At 38.1% G+C, this 23,618-nt stretch overlaps 1 protein-coding gene and 1 non-coding gene across 2 annotated transcripts in view; one reads left to right on the top strand and one right to left on the bottom strand.

The window, feature by feature from the left end:
• Window positions 1–3,104: 3,104 nt before the first annotated feature.
• The window catches only part of NUP155 (nucleoporin 155), a 63,096-nt gene continuing 42,582 nt past the window's right edge, over window positions 3,105–23,618 (top strand). The window contains exons 1-11 of the mRNA XM_028098064.2: window positions 3,105–3,370; window positions 6,180–6,317; window positions 8,891–8,987; window positions 11,827–11,897; window positions 16,500–16,592; window positions 17,353–17,519; window positions 19,212–19,317; window positions 20,100–20,173; window positions 20,464–20,555; window positions 22,335–22,432; window positions 22,928–23,080. Of these exons, the coding sequence (XP_027953865.2) occupies window positions 3,214–3,370; window positions 6,180–6,317; window positions 8,891–8,987; window positions 11,827–11,897; window positions 16,500–16,592; window positions 17,353–17,519; window positions 19,212–19,317; window positions 20,100–20,173; window positions 20,464–20,555; window positions 22,335–22,432; window positions 22,928–23,080 (1,246 nt within the window). The 5' untranslated portion in view covers window positions 3,105–3,213. The remainder of the gene's footprint in view (window positions 3,371–6,179; window positions 6,318–8,890; window positions 8,988–11,826; window positions 11,898–16,499; window positions 16,593–17,352; window positions 17,520–19,211; window positions 19,318–20,099; window positions 20,174–20,463; window positions 20,556–22,334; window positions 22,433–22,927; window positions 23,081–23,618) is intronic.
• Window positions 14,960–15,065, bottom strand: LOC114204915 (U6 spliceosomal RNA). The gene has a single exon (XR_003608270.1). It is a non-coding gene; the product is annotated as a U6 spliceosomal RNA (small nuclear RNA).

The following is a 23,618-nucleotide window of genomic DNA, read 5'->3' on the forward strand; positions in this document are numbered from 1 at the left end:
GATCCCAGGACCCTGGGATCACGACCTGAGCAGAAGGCAGACGATTAACGACTGAGCCACCCAGGCACCCGAGACTGAAGTTCCGTATCCTGGGCACAGGGGCACAAGAGCACCTGGCTCAAGGGGTCCCAAACAAACAAGGTGCAGTCACTCGATACTAAAAAATCCAAAGGCAGAGAAACAAGTGGTGATGAAAAGAAAGGAATTTACTTGAGGCCAACACTGGGAAGACAGCAGACTAGTATCTCAAAGACTGTCTCCAAACTGCTAAAAATACTCCTAGGTTTATATAAGGAAAATGTGGGACAAAGGTCAGTAGATACAGGCAAGTGGGCAGTAAAGGTCAGGTCCATCATTATCTTGGGGGTCAACTACAGGCAGGGTTTGCTGGCTCAGGGCAGTCCTAATTGTTTGAGGAGGTACTTTCTGTTCCCATCACAGGATGCTTTGCCAGCACGATCTTTGGCCTGAGTTAAGAGATAAGCTGGCACCCTGGTGTTTACAGCAGCGATGTCCGCAATAGCCAAATATGGAAAGAGCCAAGATGTCCATCGACAGATGAATGGATAAAGAAGATGTGGTATATATATATATATATATACACAATGGAATATCATTCAGCTATCAAAAGGAATAAAATCTTGCCATTTGCAGTGACGAGGATGGAACTGGAGGGTATTATGTTAAGCAAAATAAGACAATCAGAGAAAGACATGTATCATATGATCTCACTGATATGAGGAATTCTTAATCTCAGGAAACAAACTGAGGGTTGCTGGAGTGGTGTGGGGTGGGAGGGTTGGGGTGGCTGGGTGATAGACGTTGAGGGGGGTATATGCTATGGTGAGTGCTGTGAATTGTATAAGACTGTTGAATCACAGACCTGTACCTCTGAAACAAATAATACATTATATGTTAAAAAAAAAAAAGAAGATAGTAGGAAGGGAAAAATGAAGGGGGGGGAATCAGAGGGGGAGAGGAACCATGAGAGACTATGGACACTGAGAAACAAACTGAGGGTTCTAGAGGGGAGGGAGGTGGGGGGATGGGTTAGCCTGGTGATGGGTATTAAAGAGGGCACGATCGGCGTGGAGCACTGGGTGTTATATGCAAACAATGAATCATGGAACACTACATCAAAAACTAATGATGTAATAATGTACGGTGATTAACATAACAAAATTTAAAAAATGCAAAAAAAATTATAAAAAAGAGATAAGCTGGAAAGAACTTAATTAGAAAGTTTGAGATCAAATGGAGGTAGTTCGTAGGGTGCCTGGGTGGCTCAGTCGTTACGCGTCTGCCTTCGCCTCAGGTCATGATCCCAGGGTCCTGGGATCGAGCCCCCGCATCAGGATCCCTGCTCCGCAGGAAGCCTGCTTCTCTCCCTTTCCCACTCCCCCTGCTTGTGTTCCCTCATTGTGTCTGTCAAATAAATAAAATCTTAAAAAAAAAAAAAGGAGGTAGTTGAAGTCCTCTTTCAAAGGAGTAATTCAGTTACTGACTAGCTAAACTATTAAGAATACAAGGGGATGAAGGGGCGCCTGGGTGGCTCAGTTGGTTAAGCGACTGCCTTCAGCTCAGGTCACGATCCTGGAGTCCCGGGATTGAGTCCTGCATCAGGCTCCCTGCTCAGTAGGGAGTCTGCTTCTCCCTCTGACCCTCCCCCCTCTTGTGTGTGCTCTCTCATTCAAATAAATAAAATCTTTAAAAAAAAAAAGACTATAAGGGGATAAAGCTTACTTAAGTGTGGTTCTAAATGAGCACTAAATAAGGACAAATTCTAGTATTTCTAAATAAGGAATGCTCTTTGAAAGAGTGCTTTGATTTGACCGCTCCAGTTGCCTTCCGTGTGAAATGAACCTATCTAACCTCTTCTTGCTCATCTTATCCTCCTATTGCAATTAATACATACCCCATAAAAAATTATGGTGATGCACTTTATCGCTTTACTTTGTGTGTCCCTGCATGAAGCACCTTGAGGACAGGAATGTGTCAGTTTGATATTCCCAGCACCAGGCACAGTGCCTGACACAAATTATGAATTCAATTTCTGTAGGACTTGGTGATGTATTGGGTGACCTACTTTATACCAGTCCCTCTACTTTGTGATGGGGATCAACCAATGAATTAGAACACTCTTCTTCCTCTCTGTAATGAGAGATAAAGGAAGGCCCAGTCCCCTGCATGCAACGAATGACTCAGTAAACACACAATTCTTTATAGTAACAGTAGCCATACACAAAAAGAAAAGCCTGATGAAATTTTTTTAAAGATTTTATTTATTTGGCAGATAGATACAGAGAGAGAACAAGTAGGCAGAGAAGCAGGCAGAGGGAGAGGGAGAAGCAGGCTCCCCGCTGAGCGGGGAGCCCGATGCGGGGCTCGATCCCAGGACCGTAGGATTATGACTTGAGCCGAAGGCAGCCGCTTAACCGACTGAGCCACCCAGGCACCCCTGATGAATTTTTTTGAAGTAGGTTCCACCCCAAGGTGGAGCTTGAACTCACCACCCAGACACCCAGAGTCACATGCTCTCCTTACTGACACGACCAGAAAAGTCTGATGAATTTACAGTGAAGCCCCTAAGAAATGTAGTGAAATTCTGGTTCACACGTAATCTGTTTCTGACAAGCTATCAACTCCTATCCACTCTCGCAAGAGCAGTTGTTTGTGGAGTACCAGAGAAAGTGACGCGCAAACTCTTAAGTAGTTGCAGTTGAGAGATTCTAACCTGCAAAGCTCGCGACACCAAGATCCAGCGCTCGCGAAACCCACCAGAACCGGGGCAGCCTCCGCTGCCGGGCACCACCCAGCTCCCACTTACCCGACCCCTGCTCCCTTCCACCTCCCCACCTCTCCCGGCCCTCTCCTTTCCCGGTCATTTCCCCTTCTTTCCTCCATTCCCTAGATAACCTCCACGGATTCTCCCCTCCCCTACCCTCAAGCATCCAGCCTACGCCCGGGAAGGTGCCTCCGCTCCCTTGCTCCGCCCCCTAACGTCCAGCCCCCTCAACGGCTTCCTCTCTTCAGCTTCAAAACGCAGCCTTCAAATTCCCCTCCGGATGAACCGGAAGTGCGTCATGCACAGGCGCCGAGGCTCTCGTTTGGCGCGCGCGCTCTAAGCTGTGGGTCTGAGCTAGGGTGTTGGGTTTTTCTCTTTTCTCCTTCGCTTTTTACTTTTTCCAGACGCTGGTGTCTCCGAGTCTCGACATGCCGTCTTCTTTACTGGGCTCGGCGATGCCGGCCTCCACGTCGGCCTCAGCTTTGCAGGAAGCTCTGGAAAATGCAGGGCGGCTCATCGACCGTCAGTTGCAAGAAGACCGCATGTACCCGGACCTTTCCGAGCTTCTCATGGTGTCTGCCCCAAGTGAGTGATCGGTGCCCATTTGGTGACTGCTTTCTCAGCCGAAAGGACTCTCGCCTGACTTCCTAACTAGGTCCTTATCCCCAGGGTGGGCCCAGCGAAGACATTTTGAGATTTAGCTGTGCTACATTTTAAAGAGCGAAAAAGAGCCTATTTTCCGTTTATTTTCCTGTCCTCACTTCACTGCCGATATTTGAGAGGGTAGGAGTGACGAGCAACCCCCCATTTGAAGCAAAGACCCCAAACTTAATGAGCTGCTCACTGCCTCGAGTGTTCATCGCTAAGGCCAGTTGAGTAGGATCACCTGATCCAGGTCTCATTCTTGTTGATCCCTCATTAACATTAGACTAAAACAGACGAGCAAACGAAGTTAATTTGGAAATTTACCATCTTCTCTCAAAGATAGTCTTTATTATGTGTAGAGTTAGTGTAATACAAAGTCCTGTAATACAAAGGTAGTTGGGAAGAACGACCAGTGGAATAAAGGAAGAGAGCAGGGATATTAGCTGTGATGATGAACAGGGAGGGTAAGGCAATGTATGGGCCCCCAAAAGAGAGGTGACGGGAAAATACTTTAATGGTTTTAAATTATGACCAGGTTCTTCAAGGCATGGAATTACATAAGTTGCTTTAAAAAAAAAAAAAGTGGCCCCTTTGTGAGACCTATATTGGAGAAAAGTGTAAGAGACAAGGTTTTTGGTAAACAATAACCAAGATAAAGTAACAAGGATAATCTGTGCAATGTAAACCTAAACGACACTTGTGGCGATTTATAAAAGTCATTTAGTAGACTTGTAGTCAGAGAAAAGATGGAAATAAAACACATGTAGTATTTGTTCCTGACAGCTACTTACCAGTGCTTATAAGAACTGAGTGGCCTATTAGTAACTGTCATCTCGAACAGCATTACTCCCTTTAACCTCCTTAGGTTTGAAAAGCAAGATGTAAAAAGAGTCCATACATTCTTGTCCTCTCTTATCTGATTCAAATCGATTCTATCCACCTTTACACCAACCTCTTCAACCTAATCTCCTCCCCTTCTTCCATCCTATTCTCAAACTCTTTGTTCCAGTCACACTGAATTTAACATGTTTTCCTTAAGAAGCTCTTTCTTCAGGATTCTATTTTACATCATCATTTACTTCATCACTTCTGGAATGTTCTTTCTTCTTTGCCTGACATTCTTCCAGACTCGCTTGAATATCACTTCCTTTGTGAAGGCTTTCTTAACTAGTCACGTTCTTTTTATTTATTTTTATTTTATTTATTTTATTTTAAAGATTTTATTTATTTGAGAGAGAGAATGAGAGATAGCACGAGAGAGAAGAGGATCAGAGGGAGAAGCAGACTCCCCGCTGAGCAGGGAGCCCGATGCGGGACTCCAGGATCATGACCCGAGCCGAAGGCAGTCGCTCAACCAACTGAGCCACCCAGGCACCCTATTTTTATTTTATTTTATTACGTTATGTTAGTCATCATACATTACATCATTAGTTTTTGATGTAGTGTTTCATGATTCATTTTTTGCATATAACACCCAGTGCTCCATTCAATATGTGCCCTCAATACCCATCACCGGGCTAACCCATCCCCCCACCCCTCTAAAACCCTAACCATTCACATTCTTACTGTAGTCAATAATTCCATCCTTTGTATTCCCACTGCCATTTAACATGTGCAATATCTTTTTTTTTTTTAAAGATTTTATTTTTTGACAGAGAGAGACAGTGAGAGAGGGAACACAAGCAAAGGGAGTGGGAGAGGGAGAAGCAGGCTTCCCGCGGAGCAAGGAGCCCGATGCGGGGCTCGATCCCATGACCCTGGGATCATGACCTGAGCCGAAGGCAGATGCTCAACGACTGAGCCACCTAGGCTCCCTGTGCAATATCCTATTAAAATTATGTTTTAAGATTAAATGGGACGTCTGGGATTTGTTTCAAAAACTCCATTAGGGAAGAAATAGGGATATAAATGAAACATGATCAGGCATGTTATTGGTAATTGTTGAAACTGGGTAATCAATCAGTACATAGGAATTGATTGCATTTCTCTCTCTAGTTGTATATTTTAAATTTCCCTAATACATTTAGAATTTCTTTTATATGTCAGTTTTCCCCAACATCTTTGTACTTAAAGAGAGCCTGGAAAGGTGCCTGGGATAAACATAGGTCATCAGTCAGATCTAAAGAACACCTCCCTGTTCAAGACATAGAAAGGACAGGCTGAATAGAGCAGCGCACTCCTGCCCTTAGGTGACTGTGTCTTAGGGTGAGAGAAAGGTTGCCAAATGAGAACACTTTATAGAGCAGTCTGTGGTTTCCCCCAATAAAATATTGCTTATGTGGTATTATTTGTATTTATCTTACTGGTCTTGGGGGTGGTCTAACAGAAAAATGCATAGATTGTTTTACTCTATTAATATTTAAGTGGGAAAAGAAATCTATTTTTTCCCCAATCTTTTGTTCACAATTGTTTTATCTGACAATCACAAAGTGGTTTTATAAATATTTGCCCATTTCAGATTAGTAAAATAATAGGAAAAAAAGCCTAAATTATTGAACTAAGTATTTCTTTTCTAATGGCATCTTTGTGAAAGATAACCTTGTGTTTAGTGCTGAAACCTGTAATTGTCCCCACCTTAACACTGGATTTTCTCAGGCCTCCTTTGTATTGGGTCAGAACTCTTTTATTCTCTCTATATACCTTTTACAACCACCAGATGCACAATTTTTTTAGCTTGCAGTGCTTCAGTATGCCTAGTTGATGCCCAAACATTATTATTTTATTAAGTGCTTTGTTTTATTACTTGCAGATAATCCCACTGTTTCTGGCATGTCAGATATGGATTATCCTCTACAGGGGCCTGGTTTGCTTTCGGTACCCAACCTTCCAGAGATCAGTTCCATCCGAAGAGTTCCTCTCCCACCTGAACTTGTTGAACAGTTTGGACGTATCCTGTTACCTTGTTTTTTAACTCTTTAAAATTTTTTAAAATTGGTATTCTTGTTACAGTTCTTGCTTTGTGTTTAATTGGTGTGTGTGTATCAGTTCATTTAGGAGTTTTATTTAAAAAATATTTTAAGTATGTGGGTAGTTTGCCATGTGCCTAGAAAATTTCATATAACATTGAAGGTTGAAAATTGAATCACATTTTAATTATTCTGGGACATTGAAGAGAGTGAATTGTTTACAAGGAATTCCGCATTTTGAATGATATTCTTGCAAAGTAGTACTTTCCAGTTAAATGCTAATCAAGGAAGCTTTTAGTACCACATTTTAGCTGGAAGACCCATGATTTTCATTTTTATTTTTTCTCATATTTTAACGTTTTAAAACTGAGGTGTTGTTCTAAAACTGTTTAAAAACAAACTGCCAGGTACTTCTTTTTTCTACTCCCCAAAAGTTTTTGGTATGATTTGCACTTACTGCTATCTTAGAATTAAAGTCTGTAAGTGATGATATTTCTAAGGATCACAATAAGAATGGAACACTAATGGCATCTTCATAGACTGAGTTACTAGAGGAGTTTTGTTACCCTCTAAAAAGAAAGATTTTGTCTAATTTTTTTTTTAAGATTTTATTTATTTATTTATTTGACAGAGAGAGACACAGTGAGAGAGGGAACACCAGCAGGGGGAGTGGGAGAGGGAGAAGCAGGCTTCCCACAGAGCAGGGAGCCCAACGCGAGGCTCGATCCCAGGACCCTAGGATCATGACCTGAGCCGAAGGCAGACGCCTAACCAACTGAGCCACCCAGGCGCCCCAATTTTGCCTAATTTTTTAAAAGTGTGGCATATCCTATAAAGGCGTTAGATTTATAGTTAAATTTGCTAGGAAGCTTTTTTATCAATCTATAGCCCTCATAATTTAGACATTAAGGTGCTGTATTATTTAATGAGACTTTTAAAAAGTATATTAATCTATTTAAAAGCTTTTCAAATTTCGGGATGTCTGGGTGGCTCAGTCATGAAGCGTCTGCCTTCAGCTCAGGTCATGATCCCGGGGTCCTGGGATCGAGCCCCGCATCGGGCTCCCTGCTCAGCAGGAGGCCCTCTTCTCCCTCTTCCACTCCCCCTGCTTGTGTTCCCTCTCTCACTGTGTCTCTCTCTGTCAAATAAATAAATAAAATCTTTAAAAAAAAAAAAGCTTTTTAAATTTCATTACAGTCTGATTCAGAAAAATAAAGGAAATGGAAAATTGAAGAATACTTGTATGTAGAAAAACTAGTAGAATTTAATATTTTCCCTAACATTTTCACTGTTTCTCTGAGACTTTGTGAAATAGTGTTATTAAATATAAAACATACCTTATCCTATATTCTATTCTTGTAGTTTCTTTTTTCTTTTTCTTTTTTTTTTTTAAAGATTTTATTTATTCATTTGAGAGAACACACGCGCGAGTGCACAAGCAGGGGGAGCTGCAGACAGAGGGAGAAGCCAGCTCCCCCACTGAGCAAGGAGCCTGACGTGGGACTCGATCCCTGGACTCTGGGATCATGACCTGAGCTGAAAGCAGGTGCTCAACCAACTGAGCCACCCAGGCGTCCCCCTTGCTTAGTTTCTTAATATTCTTCTTTTATCTTCTGATAATACTATTTCTGCAAAGGAAATTATTTGATCATTGTTTCCTTGTTTTATAATTACATAATTCTTTTTCAATCACACTATTATTATTTTTTTAAAGATTTTATTTATTTATTTGACAGAGAGAGACACAGCAAGAGAGGGAACACAAGCAGGGGGAGTGGGAGAGGGAGAAGCAGGCTTCCCGCAGAGCAGAGAGCCCGATGTGGGGCTTGATCCCAGAACCCTGGGATCATGACCTGAGGCGAAGGCAGATGCTTAACGACTGAGCCACCAGGCGCCCCTCAATCATCCTATTTATAAGAAGCTTGCAAATAGTCAAGCTATGACTTTAGCATACCATGTGCTTTTGTTTTTTTTTTTAGTCAGTCTTGCTCTTATACAATTGGAGAAACTGGTCCAGTAAGTTTTTTCATGTCAAAATTTAATGGTGTTACTCATAATCCGTATTCTTTTTTAAGTTAGTAATGGTGAAAACATTACATTTGTCCTTTAGAATGCATTTCAAGAATTCAGATAGCATTATTTAGAAATTATAGATTACAGGTTTATTTCTGTCAGCTATGTCTTTCATTAAACTTATTAGAAATCAAGATATTTTATTTGCTCTTTCTATTAAAGAGTGGTTAGGTCATGATTTTTTAATCATAAATTTTAAAGTGTGTGTTTTTTTTTTTAAGATTTTATTTATTTTTTGACAGAGAGAGGGAACACAAGCAGGGGGAGTGGGAGAGGGAGAAACACGCTCCCCATGGAGCAGGGGGCCGGCCTCTGGGCTCGATCCCAGGACCCTGGGATCACAACCTGAGCCAAAGGTAGACGCTTAACAACTAAGCCACCCAGGCACCCCTTAATCATAAATTTTAAACCAAAATCTTTCAAAACAAATTTAAGAAAGATAAGATTGAAATCTTTTTGCCTTACATCCACGCTACTTCAGATATGCAGTGTAACTGCATGATGGGTGTGTTCCCTCCTATCAGCAGAGCTTGGCTCACAATTGACAGTGACATATTCATGTGGAACTATGAAGACGGGTATGTATTTAATGCTGGTTTGCTGTAGCATGGTTAGAATTTAGATTATCTTAACTGCAGCTAATGTTCTCATCAGAAGCTGCGTGGTTTATTTTTCATTCATCTAACATCTGGATCATTGCTTCTCAGTATGCATACCAATCACCTGGGTAGGGTGTTAAAATGTGGATTCTGTTATAGTAGTTCTGAGTGAGCCTCAAGAGTCTGCATTTGTAACAAACTCCCAGTGATGCTGCCAGTCTAAGTACCACTCTGAGTAGCAGGGGTCTAGTTGCCAAGCTCTTACCTTCCAATAAGATAGCCTATCAGTTTTTTGAGAGTTGGTTTGACTTTTTTTTCTTTTTAAGATTTTATTTATTTATCTGACAGAGCGAGAGAGCACAAGCGGAGGGAATGGTAGAGGGAGAGGGAGAAGCAGGCTCCCCGTCAAGCAGGGAGCCCGATGCGGGGCTCGATCCCAGCACCCTGGGATTGTGACCTGAGCTGAAGGCAGACGCTTAACCATCTGAGCCACCACTCAGGCGCCCCTGGTTTGACATTTTGAAGGATCTGTTTTCGATGCATTTCTGTGCGTTGGGAGTGTCTTAACTTACTGAAGTGACTAAACAGTTTTGTTGGTCTGTGAGCTTGATCTATGTGTAATTTGAATGTTTGTAATAGTCTGAGTGAAGGTCCAAGACATTCTTGCTAAAATAAAGTTTATTGATACGGTAATCTCACCTGGCTTTCTGGAGATAAATTTTGGCATATTACCAGTTCTCTGTCATAATATCTTTAGGTGGTTAAGTGGGTTAATGAGAAGAAGGCCCACGTAGTTTTTACTCTTTCCTTGAGTAATTAAGACACCTGTTAGGAACACACATACACTGTATCATGGAGTTGAAGTGACACTAAATGACAACTTGTAGCTTAAATTTTTGTTCACTGATTTTTTTCGATTAGAACTTTTCATAGCTGGAGTTTTGATTGAACTGTTATATAGTCCTAATAGCAGTGATGTGTGGTTGTGATTGTTCCTCATATATCTTGAACTTGTTTGTTGTATTATTGTAACATGGTCATTTTGTTACTAAGGAATAAAACCTCTTCATTTAGGCATGAATGTATTTAAGCAAATCAGATGCCAAAAAACTGCATAATAGATAAATGTAAGGATAATTTCCTTAAGAAAGATTTTCCCTTTAATGAAAATTTCTAAATTTCCATTAACATCCAATATATCCATCATAATAAAATATTGAGTTTATCATGTATCAGACACTGTTTTGTGCTAGGAAAAGTACTGAATGTGGTAAATATAGTGTCTGTTGACAAGGAACATACAGTCCAACCTTATTGTGTTAAAACTAGAACTCATTTAAAGAGAAATCATCTGAACAATGTGCTTATTGAAAAAAAAAAACAAGGCACAGTCCTGGGTATAAATCTTTATTTCGTTCACAAGTTCAATACTACAAAAGCCTTGGGCTTCCTTTCAATTATTCCATTAGCTTTCTATTATAAATCCTAATACCACCTGGATAATAGGCTCATAATCTTGTCCCATTTATTGTTCTGTAACCCCTAACTTCCCCAGTACTGGTCTTAGTTTCTGGAGGCTGTGCCAGTTATCACAGTATGGAAAAAAGCGGGAAACCTGTTTACCTAAGTGGCCATTGAGGTGTTTTCTTCCTGTTGGCTTGGTCATTTTCAGGACAACCAGAAGTTTTCTTCAAAGTCCGGAACGTATATTTTTTTCTCGGTGTTTATTCTGCTTGGCATTTTCTGATTTTCTTGATCTTTCATTATTTTTGGAAATTTTTCAGTGATTACCTTAAAATATTTGTCCTGCCCCATTCTTTCCCTCTTCTGAGATTTTTATACTTTTGTTAGATTGTTTGATGTTCTTCAACAGGTTTTGGATGCTCTGTTCAATTTTTTTTCTCCATTCTTTTTTTTTTTTCTTTTTGTTTCAATTTGGACAGTTTCTATTGACCCAACTTCAGGATCACCAATTCCTTCATTAGCTATGTCAAGTCTACTTAAAAAGTTCACAAGATGTTCTTTCTTTGTGCTGTGCTTTTTATTTCTAATATTTTCACTTGCTTATTTCTTGTAATTTTCACCTCTCTGCTGAAATTCCTTATCTGTTTATTATGTCATCCACCTTTTCCATTAGCCCCCCGTACAGTATTAATCATATTTATTTAAAATTTTCTGTCTGTAGTTCAGACATCGACCTCATAGCTGAGTCCATTTCTCTTGATTGCTTTGTTTCTTGACAGGCTTTTTTTTCCTGTGTGTTTTTGTCTCGTGTTTTCTGAAAGCTAGATATCATGTGTAGGACAGTGGATACTGCAGTAAATAGTATTTATCCTTAGAAATGGGCCTAGCAGGTAGGCGTTTATAATGGGGAAAGTTGACTTTTTTCAAGTCAGGAGCTGAGCTGAGTTTGGTTTTGTCATTGCTTTGGTTATCCTCAGTGGACCACAGGTTTCATCCTGTAGAATTACTTTGCACTTAGGATACAGGTTGGGATGCCGGAGATTTTTTCTCAATGTTTCCCTTCCACTCTCAGCCTTATACTTTCCCTGTGAGTCTTTTTCTGAGGGCATCTTGCCCCAGCAGTAGAATTGCTGTTACCTTGCAACCTGGTTGGGGGGAAGTTTGGGATGGGGAGCAGCATGCCCTGTTTTCCTGGTTTATGCTTATTAGCCTTAGAAAGGCCTGTGTGCCTGGATCTTGGAATTGAAACACTTTTGTTTGCTGGTTTATTTTTCATTACATTCTGTAGTCTTAACATTTTAGATAAAACTATTTTCTTCATATGTATAACATGTTTTTCTTTAACTGTTGGCAGAGGAGACCTTGCCTATTTTGATGGACTTAGTGAGACTATTCTTGCTGTGGGACTTGTGAAACCAAAAGCTGGTAAGAAATAAAAATGTAATGATTAATTTACATATGTATATACATAGGACTGAATAATAGCACATTTTAACATAGTTGAAATTTTTATTGAAGCTTGGTCTGAATTCTAATTAGAAATATGTAAAGTGATTAGGAATATTTAATAGTTTATTCACTTTATGGTAGAAGTGAGCCTGTCTTTAAATTGTTACACTGGTGCACCTGGCTGGCTCAGTTGGTAGAGCATGTGACTCTTGATCTCAGGATCATGAGTTCAAGCCCCACATTAGGTATAGAGCTTACTTAAAAAAAAATACTTTTTAATAAATAAAATTGTTAAAGTATAATTTTTGAATTTTGTTTTGCTTATTTTTTGTTAATCATTGTTGATTTATCTGGAATTTTTGCATTATACATTTTCATCAGTTACTGAATTTAATGTAAAAACCATTTTTGTCTCTGTGGTTGTTTTAGTCTTGATAGCCCATAGAAATGAAAAGAGTTCAGAATAACTCTTAAAGAAGTGGCAAGTATTGTTTAACAGTTTCAAATTCATTGTGCCAGATTTTTTTAATAAGAGCTAATGACAAAATAATAGATTGATTTAAATTAACATACATTTTTTGGATGTATGAGAAATCTTCCTACAATGGGAAATAGTAGACAAAATTGTAAGGTCTAAATAAAATTTTTTGAGTTCACAGCTGTTTTGAAATGATAATTCACGTGGTACAAACATGCAGTCTTATACACTGTTTATGTGATTGCATTGGAAACTTATTTCCTTAAAATAGAACCTCAAGGTATTCTTCACCCTGAGGTATGTATCTCTTTTATCTACATTTAAAAGTTTATTCATAGGTGCGCCTGGGTGGTGCAGTCCATTAGGCATCCAGCTCCTGGTTTCAGCTCCAGTCGTGATCTCAGGGTTGTGAGATTGAGCCCTGCATGGGGCTCCACACTCAGTGCAGAGTGTGCTTAAGACTCTCCCTCTCCCTCTGCTCCTGCCCCCTGCTTGCTCATGTGCGCTCACGCACGCGCTGTCTGTCTCTCTCAAAATAAATAAATAAATCTTTTTTTAAAAAAGTTACTATCTAAAAGTTTATTCGTAATAACAGTGGAGGGCTCTCCCTGCTCTGTATTTTAATAAATATAAATTGTCCATCTAAAATAAATAGTAAAATTTTGTTCTACTCAAATATAAACTTCAGTGCAAAATTAAAATTATGGCAAGTCTTTCATATGACAACAAAGGTGTGATCTTTGGAAGTGAAACAATTTTTTTTTTTTTTTGAGAGAGAGTGTGCAAGTGGGGGGTGGAGGGGCTAAGGGAGAGAGAATCCTAAGGAGGCTCCATGCCTGGTAAAGAGCTGGACTCTGGGGCTGGATCTCACTATTGTGAGGTCGTGACTTGAGCCAGTATCAAGAGTCAGACACTTAACCGAATGAGCCACCCTGATTATGAAACAACTCTGACTTTGCTATCCATAAGACCTGAAAATTCTGACTCTCGAACATAAAGCGTTATAATCAAAATTCGTATCTTACTTTGCCTGTTGTAAGAAAAAAAATTTTTTTTAAGATTTTATTTATCTGACAGAGACAGCAAGAGAGGGAACACAAGCAGGGGGAGTGGGAGAGGGAGAAGCAGGCTTCCTGCTGAGCAGGGAGCCCGATGTGGGGCTCCATCCCAGGACCCTGGGATCACGACCTGAGCCGAAGGCAGGCACTTAACGACTGAGCCACCGAAGCGCCCCAGAAAATATTATTCTTAAAGTCATTGTTTTCTAAGTCAAGCTTTTTGGCAAGAGTTTGCTTTATTGGCAAGAAGAGTATGAATACATGTTTCAGTTTTATGGTTGCTTGAATAAAACATAAGAGTTCTTCAGTGTTTTCTAGCATTTGCAGGTTTTTGTCCACAGAGAAATTGACAAGATTTAATCACACTTTTCTGAGTTCAGGGAAGCATTTTCCATGTATTAAAAGATTCACGTGGTTGTCTAGCTTCATTTGCATCTTCCAGGTATGGCTTTGGGACATTATTCATTATAGTGATTATGAGTCATTTTGCCTCATCTGTATGACCAAGTAGGGCTGCCACCAAAGTCAAATCATGTGTAAACTCCTTCCTGAAGTTATTCTTGAAATGGTCTTTCCTTGTCTAATACAGTAAACCTCCTACCTCAAGTTCAGTCAGTTAGTTCTGGAAAGTCAGTGGACTTTTCAGTAGAAGAGAAGAACTTAATATTTTCCTATTTCTGAACCAACATCTCTTAAAAAGGCATCAATTCATACTATCATTGTAGTTGCCTTAGAAGTTGAAAGTACCATGGCCAAGTTTTTGGTGCCAAAGCATGCCTTTCTAAAATGCAATGGGTTATGGTTCTGCTGAATTTTTTTATCAAAACAGCAAAAACAGGGGCGCCTGGGTGGCTCAGTCAGTTAAATGTCTGCCTTAGGTTCAGGTCATGACCCCAGGGTCCTGGGATGGAGTCCCACATCAGCCTCCCTGCTCAGCAGGGAGGCTGCTTCTCCCTCTGCCCGTTCCCCTACTCGTGTTCTCTCTCTCTTTCTTGTTCTCTCTCTCAAATAAAATCATTTAAAAAAAAAATAAGCAAAAACGTGTTAGCAAAGGATCCTCAGTGTTCATATTTGTGCACAAGTATTAAACTATTTCAAAACTTTAAAACTTTTCCATTCAAAAGCAGTAAAACTTTGAACTGTTCCAAAGACCTAAACAACTTAGGTTAATTTCTAAAAAGTGCTAATAAGATGTGTTTTATAGATAAGATGTGAGAGCTGACAAAAGTGAGAAATGTCAGTCATTTAACCTTGTTGCATTCTGAAGGGAGATGGCTTCCATTTCTACTATCTCCTGTTGCAAAATACTTGAATAAATGATGAGAGATTTTAGAGATCACATCATTTGACAAGACACTGCTTTACTTATCTCCCTTTACTCAAAGCCATAAATCGGCTCCACCATCTATAACCTCACTAAAGTTTCTATAATCAAAGATGACTTCTTTGGCATAGGCTGTTGACTGAGTACTTAGAGATAAGGCTTTTATTTATTTTTTATTTTTTGTATGGAACGCTTCATGAATTTGCATATCATCCTTGCACTGAGGCCATGCTAATCTTCTCTGTATTGTTCAGTTGTAGTGTTTATGCTGCTGAAGCGAGCATGAGATAAGGCTTTTATTAAGGAAAATCTAAGTTTTCATAAAGTTCAAGCTTTTTAAACCAACTTATGAAATATCAGTTACATTTTGAGTTCATTAGGTAGGAGATCTGTGCCTTCAGCTTTACTGACTTGAACCTTGATACACAAAAGTGGCTTTATGCCCCTTGATGTTCATCAGTGAAAGTAAAACTTTTGTTGTACTTTCTATGGCATTTAATACCCTTAAGTAGGCCAAAGGTATACACATGAAGATATGTCCATAATTGTGACATAAGATATATTTTCTTTTATTACTGTCAGTAAGACACTATTTTTGGATATCGTAACATGACAATGATAATTATACATAGAATCTCATGCCACTGCACACCTTTTAATGTTAAACAAATAAAAAAAATAAACAGTACCTTAGCATGAATTAACAAAAAAAAATTGTGTACTTGGTAATGTCCCCTCTTATACTATATATTATCTGGTTTTGATATATAAATTCATCTGGGAAACTCATTTAGCATAAACTCATTTCTGTTTCTATGAATTTGCCTTCTCCAGGTACCTGATATAAATGGAATTATATTTATCTCTTTGTGACTGGTTTGTTTCAGTTACGATTTTTTTTTTAAGATTTTATTTGCTTATTTTCAGAGAGAGAGTGCAGGAGCACGAATCAGGGGGAAGAGGGAGAGAGAGAATCTCAAGTAGACTCCAGACTGAGCGCTGAGCTCAGTGTGGGACTTGACCTTACCATCCTGAGATCATGACCTGAGCTGAAATCAAGAGTCGGATGCTCGACTGACTGAGCCACCCAGGCGCCCCTCACTTACAATGTTCTTAAGATTCATTGTTGTTGTAGTATTGTCAGAATTTTCTTCTTTTTTAAGGCTGGATAATATTCCTGTGTATGTATACATATATGTGTATGTGTACACATACACACCACATTTTGTTTATTTATCTGTTGGTGGACACTTGGGTTGCTTCCACCTTTTGGGTACTGTGAATTATGCTGCTGTGTGTGTTAACTATACAAATAGAAGGCTTTATATTTTAATAAACTATTTTATAATATAATGCCAATTTTAATTGGTATTAAATACTGAAGTGTTTCTTTTCTAAGATGGTTCTTTTTTATTACTATCTACTTAAATATTCATAGGTAGTAGTATTTTAACATAAAAATTAAATTGAGTTCAGATTTTTCATATACTATTTAAATTTTTTTTTTAAGTAGACTCCACGCCCAACGTGGGGCTTGAACTAATGACCCCAAGATCGAGAGTCACATGCTCTACCAGCTGAACCAGCCAGACACATCCTTCATATAGTATTTAATCACTAGTTCATTTTAATGGTAAAATCATTAGTCTGTCAATGCTTAAATAGTGGAAGTGGATGTTTTTTGGAATAATACCTAACCCATGTCTACTTTATCTTAGGCATCTTTCAACCTCATGTACGACACCTCCTGGTTTTGGCAACCCCTGTGGATATAGTGATTCTTGGACTTAGCTATGCTAACTTACAAACAGGTATGGCAAACCACATGTGGTATTTTTAAAATAAAAATATGTTAGCCAATTTAATATAATTAAAAGCTATTTTTTTTCACTAAGTTAACTTTCCAGACTATTTGTTCATAGGAAAATAGTACTTCCCTATAGGTATGATAACTTTCAGGTTAGTAAGCTCCATCAAGCAAGTATTTTGAATATGCTTATCATATTAATGTGCGCTCCTTAAATGTACAATATAAAAGGGTAGTGGAAGAGAAATAATTGACACTAGTGAGTTTTTCTATAATGCTTTCGATTTTTTTGTTTCTGGTTTTTTGAATGGCTGTTTTAACATATGGAACGCTGAAATATACATTATTCTTTCCTTTACCATAAGAAGACCTGAATTTATCACTAGTACATTCAATGGTTTCTTTTGCATTCTGGCAGTCTGTTTTGGGTGAAATAGTGTTGAATTTCAGTGACTGAAATTAATGATTTAACTATCAAATCCTTGGGTTCTTTCCCAAAATCTAGTAATTTGGGATAGTTTGTCGATTGATGTTTTACAATGTTATGTATATAAAACATATATATACCTATTGTAGGTTCTATTTAACTTGAAAAAATTGTATCAGACTTTTTATAGTAATTTAAAAGTATATGTTATAGAAGCTTTTAGGTGTGTCAATAAGAATTCAGTAAAAATACCAATTCTGAAGATAACGTAGTGATTATTTCAAACTTCAAAAATGCTAATAAGCTGATTCAGATTCTTTCCTTAAAAAAAAAATAGGTTCTGGAGTTCTTAATGACAGTATGTGTGGTGGAATGCAGTTGCTTCCAGATCCTTTATATTCTCTTCCCACTGATAATACTTACCTTTTAACAATAACTTCCACTGATAATGGCAGAATTTTCTTGGCTGGAAAAGATGGCTGTTTATATGAAGTAGCATACCAAGTAAGTCTGGCATTTATAAATATTTTTTTCCTCCCCCTGGATAAAGTAGGATAGATTATACTTTTGTTTTCTAATTATATAAGCACATTAATATATTCATATGAAAAGTATTCAAACATACAGTTAAAACCGTATATAGTCTTGCATGACTACACCATGCCTACAAAACCCAGTCCTCTCTCCAGAAGTAAAATCCAGTTCTGCTTATGTCTTTTTAAGACATGATACATTTGATAAGTATCTATAAATTTCTATATGTATGTACTTATATGTATACATATATACAAACATGTGATGTACTTTTGTATGTTTTTCCTTAGATTATTGCTTATGTTTTGTTACATAATTGGCTTTTCACTTAACTGTGTTATGTTTTGTGATTGCTGTACAGTTGTCTATAAATGGATGTACATTATTCACTTAATTCCTTTTTTTTAAGATTTTATTTATTTGACAGTGAGAGACACAGCGAGAGAGGGAACACAAGCAGGGGGAGTGGGAGAGGGAGAAGCAGGCTCCCCGCCTAGCAGGGAGCCCGATGTGGGGCTCGATCCCAGGACCCTGGGATCATGACCTGAGCTGAAGGCAGACACTTAACGACTGAGCCACCCAGGCGCCCCACTTAGCAGGCTTCTGTGAATATATCCCACCACTCCCCACTGATGGTAGTATTATCAAACTTACTAATTTTGACCAATCTGATAGAAGGAAATTTTTTTTATTACTCGCTGAGGGAGATCTTTTCATTTATTGGTCATGTATGTTTACTCTACTCTGAAATGTCTTTTTATGTCTTTTCCCTACTGTATTACTGGCTTTTTTTCATAAGGTAAATGTTAGGAAACTGATAAAGTAATATTCTCAGAGTCATGTGGCTAACTAGTGGCAAAGCTAGGATTGCAACCCTGGTCAGCTGTGTTTTTTATATTACATTGTACCTCTTTCTTACCTAGTTTCTCTTGGCTTTGTTCATTAACCTCGCTTCCCCCCCGCCCCCCCGCCTCCCTAAAGGTTTTGTGTGGCAAAAGTCAGACATTGAGAGGTAAACTGTAGATTATGGTGGCGATGGCTGCTATTAAGATTTCTTTTTAGGGGCGCCTGGGTGGCTCAGTTTTTAAGCGTCTGCCTTCGGCTAGGTCATGATCCCAGGGTCCTGGGATCGAGCCCCGCATCGGGCTGCCTGCTCCGCGGGAAGCCTGCTTCTCCCTCTCCCTCTGCCTGCTGCTCCCCCTGCTTGTGCTCACTCTCTTGCTGTGTCTCTCTCTGTCAAATAAATAAATAAAATCTTAAAAAAAAAAAAAAAAGATTTCTTTTTAGCCAAAATGGGAAGAGATGATACAAGTACCCCTATCCTATGTACTTTGGTCTCTTACAAACTGCACTTATTATTTGTTTTACTACTTTCAAATAAAAGAGTTTTTAAGATAATTAGAATATGAGTTCATTAACATAACACTGAGGTTTTGAAATAGCTGATTTTATTGAGAGCTATGATTTGATTATGGCTAACTACATTTTCTATTATTAATTAAAGGATTAAACTTAGTACTTATTCCAAATAGTATGTCTCACTTTATTTACAATTATTGGTACTTCACTAAAATTTGAGGATTTTTGTACATGTGGTTATATGGTTAGTTGCTATGACAAATGTGTCTACAAGTCTTGCTTCTTTCAATTTTTCCTTTTAAGGCAGAAGCAGGTTGGTTTAGCCAAAGATGTAGGAAAATAAACCACTCAAAGAGCGCACTTTCTTTTCTTGTTCCTTCATTGCTACAGTTCACATTCTCAGAAGATGGTAAGTAGAAAACAATAAATTTGGCAAACAAAATTTTTTAAGATTGTTGACTTAACATTTTCTTCACAAATTCTCATTCTTAACTGAAAGTTTGTCTTAATAACATTTGTTATATATTCATAAGGTTTCTTTTTCTTTTCTTTTTTTTTTTTTGATTTATTTAAGAGAGAGGGAGAGCATGAGCAGCGGGAGGAACAGGGAGGAGCAAAGGGAGAGGAATAAGCCGACCCCGTGTGGAGCACGGAGCCCGGCTAAGCCGACCCCGTGTGGAGCATGGAGCCCGGCACTAGGCTCAGTCCCATGACTCCGAGATCGTGACCTGAGCCAAAGTTAGGAGTCAGACGCTCAACCGACTCAGCCACCCAGGCGCCCCCACACAATGATTTATTAAACTAAATTGGAAGTTTCTTGAAGGAATGCACTGGGTATAATTATTTCCTGTGTTTCTAGCATATAGTAGACATTCATTAAATGTTTGTTGAATGAAGAAATAATCTAGAACTTGGTTTTTGATTTGGCTTAGAATTCATTAAGAAGACAGAGTAATTTATTTGTGAGGCTCTTCATCTAGTCACAGTATTTGATGTCTGCTTTTCTCATACATTGTCTGATTTAAATGCTTCTTGCCTTTGTCCTCATGCAAATACCATGGGACTTACCTGCAAAGCAAGAGAAAGCCCCTAAATGCAAAGTTCTGATTCAGCAATTTAAATTTTTTGTAAATGGCTACTCTGTTTAATTCGTTAATCTTTAGAGGTTTTTTTCCTTTGTCTTATTTTTAGATCCTATTGTTCAAATTGCAGTTGATAATTCTAGAAACATTTTATATACACGATCTGAGAAAGGAGTAATACAGGCAAGTATTAATACACTACTATTTAAGGGGGGTAAGAACATCCCTGTTTTTAAGGAAGAGATTCAGTTACTCTTAGCCTTTTCCTATGAGCTGTGTGCTTTTTAAAAAAAATCCCAAACTACTTCTTAGGGCTTCTTTTTTATGAAATTTCAAATCTCTGATGTTTCCATATCTGTGTGAAGTGTCTAAATTAAAGGATCCCTAAAAAGGAAGAGTCTTCTAAAAGTTTATTTTGTAAAATGCGTATGGGTTATAGTTATGTTTAAGTGGACACAATTTTTTATTCACAGGTATATGATTTGGGCCAAGATGGACAAGGAATGAGCAGAGTTGCCTCAGTTTCACAGAATTCTGTTGTTTCTGCTGCCGGAAACATTGCTAGGTAATTAAATGTGAGGCATTTCATTTGTACAAGGCATATCATTATGCTATATATGTGCATCATACTAAAATTATTTCCTCTTCAAAATATCTCTAAAAGGTAAGGAATGTTGAAGATGACACTGGAGGTTATGTTTGAAACAGCTCCTAGAGAAAGACTCTTCCTTTAATTCTAATGTTGGATGGTTTGAAACATAAGGCAGACTGGTTTTTTACAGTGTAAAGTACAGCTTGATTTTTCCTTGGAATGTGTTAAGCTTTAGGTGGTCTGTATAGGCAATTACAGTTGTCACTAGGAAGCTACATGTCTCAGAGTTCCCCACTAGTACCCACTCCAACCTTTTATTTATGTTATTTTATTTATTTATTTACTTGAGAGAAAGAGCAAGTGAGAGCGAATGAGAGAAGCAGACTCTCTGCGGGACTCGATCCCAGGACCCTGGGATCACCGCTCCAACCTTTTAACAGGCCTGTGTAGTATAAGTTTAGTTGGTCTGATAATTGACACAAGGGCAGTTTGGGAATACAGAACTTCACGGTTTTATTTTTCACATTGTATTCTTGACGAAACTGAAACTAAGGGATGTTAAGATTTGTCTGAAGTCTGAGTCCTAGATAAGTACTCGTACCCAAGTTACAAGCCAAGTCTTCAGACACTACACTGTGATTTATGTGTATCACAACTAATTTAGCTCAGCTGCAGAAATTCTCTTCACATAACAAAGACCTTAAATTTTCAGCTTCGGTTTTCTATGTGCTTGGGTCATTGCTGCATTCACCTGTCCTAGCAAAACTTCAATGCTTTCTTTGCTTTTCAGTGACAAAAAAATTCTCAAGGCAGACAGTCTAAAACAAAGGGTTTCCTTTGTCTTCTCCAACTTTACTTTTTTTTTTTTGGAAATGTTTTCAAATCTATAGAAAAACTAGAAGAGCAGCATGGTAAAAACTGATAATACCCTATCAAATTATCCAATTCAACAGTTCTTACTGTTTCCCCTTATTTGCTCACTTTCATTCTTATGAACTATTTGAAAGTAAGTTGCAGACATCATGACTTTCACCCTTAAATCCTTCAACTTTCATGTCCTAAGTCTCTTACATAAGCACAATACCAGTTCGACACCTAAAAAAATTAATATTTCTGTAGTATTATCTTCTAATTATATAGTTCATATTAACATTACTTAACAGTCCCAAAAATCTTTCATAGCTGTTTTTCTTTCCATTTTTCCCCAGAGTCAGTCAGAGCCCATGAATTACATTGGTCATTTGTCTCATTAATATAGAATAGATGTCTCACTGTCTTTCTTTTTCCCCTAAAATATTCACATTTGATGGGGAAGGGCAAGAGTCTTATTTGTGGAATATCCCAATTTCTGAATTTGTCTTTTTTCCATTATCATTAGATTGAGGTTTTTGTTTGGTTTTACCAGAATTACTCCTTGCAGCGTTACATCAGTAGGCACATAACCACCAGGTTTTCCACTATTGAATACTTGGTTAAGGTGCTATTTACCAGATTTCTCCATTATAAAGTTTCATTTTTTCTTTTTAATTAGCAGTAATCTTTACAATGATAATTTGATGCTCTGAGAACACCTTCCTCATTAACCATTTACCCAGTGGAGTTAGCCTTCTTTTATGATCTTTGAAAACAGGGTAATGTCTAACAATGTAAACTCATTCAGGGGGTTTGCCTGCTCTTGCTTCTGCTGTGTTAATTTCCCAAGAAGTTAGTCTTATTTTAGCATATTAGACTAGTTTTTTTCCTTTCTTGTAGGACCATAGATCGTTCTGTTTTTAAGCCAATTGTTCAAATAGCAGTGATTGAAAATTCTGAATCTCTGGACTGTCAATTATTGGCGGTTACACATGCAGGTATGTTGTTTAATTTCTATGTCTGCTCTTGGTTTTAGAACTTGATAATCCTCAGACTTGGAAATTTGTGATTAGAAATGCGTTTTTACTTCTGTATCAGTTATCAAGCCATTTTAATAATTCGTAAAATTAAGGATTCTGAAAATTGGAAGATTCTTCTGGTTTTGTTTCCTCATGTTATAGATGTCAAACTAGGTCTGATGGGTAAAGTGGCTAATATTCAGTGACAGAGGCTGAATAGGGAAAAGGACTCTCTTGGCTTATAGTTGCAGATTCTTTCTGCTAAAATGTGTTGATTCACCTGTCAGTTCCAAGTGGCACTTTCTTAGAACTCTACTTCGGGTGTTATTACACATGGTGATTTAAGATTAGTCAGGAAAGTGATTCTAGGACTTTAACAGGTGTCTCTGTTTCTCTGTGGAATTGCTTCAATAACACAAGGACTTCAAGTCTTTCATTTTCTGTTATTGATGTATAATTTTATCCCATCATCAGGTGTAAGGTTATATTTCAGCACTTGTCCGTTCAGACAACCATTAGCACGACCTAATACATTAACACTGGTTCACGTCCGCTTACCTCCTGGATTCTCAGCGTCTTCAACAGTGGAAAAGCCTTCAAAAGTACATAAAGCTCTTTACAGTAAAGGTAAGTTCTGATATCCTATCAGATTTAAGATTGGATTTTTTAAATTGTTAAAATTAGAATGTCTTTTGAGCCATTTGAAAATAAGTTTTCCAATAAAATTTAGAATATTTTAATTTCTTACATTAATAATGTCCTTATCCCCTATAATCATCCAGTGGACTTAGGGCTGCTATCTCTAAGGTCATTATAAAGGGAACAAGTTAGTGGGAGGAGCTGGAATTGAGTACAAGAGAGTGTATTTCAAAATCAACTAATATTGCTGAGATGATGTTTTATAGTTACTCTGCCATTCCACTAGTAATTTCATCATTTTTATTCATGATATGTTTGAGATAATCAGTACATGAAATTCTATTTCATTGCATTTTAGATACCATTGATTGAAAGTCACATTTTTTATGTACTAAATATACTTTTTTAAAGTTAGTAATTAAATTCATAAGCCCATTGACTGCAAAAATATATCATAACATCAGAAATTTTAAGATGTGAAGAAAGTGTTTACTCGAAAGAAATGAAGTATAAGATCTGGAACACT

The sequence above is a fragment of the Eumetopias jubatus genome, unplaced genomic scaffold, assembly GCF_037043125.1.
Source record: "Eumetopias jubatus isolate StellerSeaLion01/CBP00866 unplaced genomic scaffold, mEumJub1_p1.0 scaffold_5, whole genome shotgun sequence".
Taxonomy (NCBI): Eukaryota; Metazoa; Chordata; class Mammalia; order Carnivora; family Otariidae; genus Eumetopias; species Eumetopias jubatus.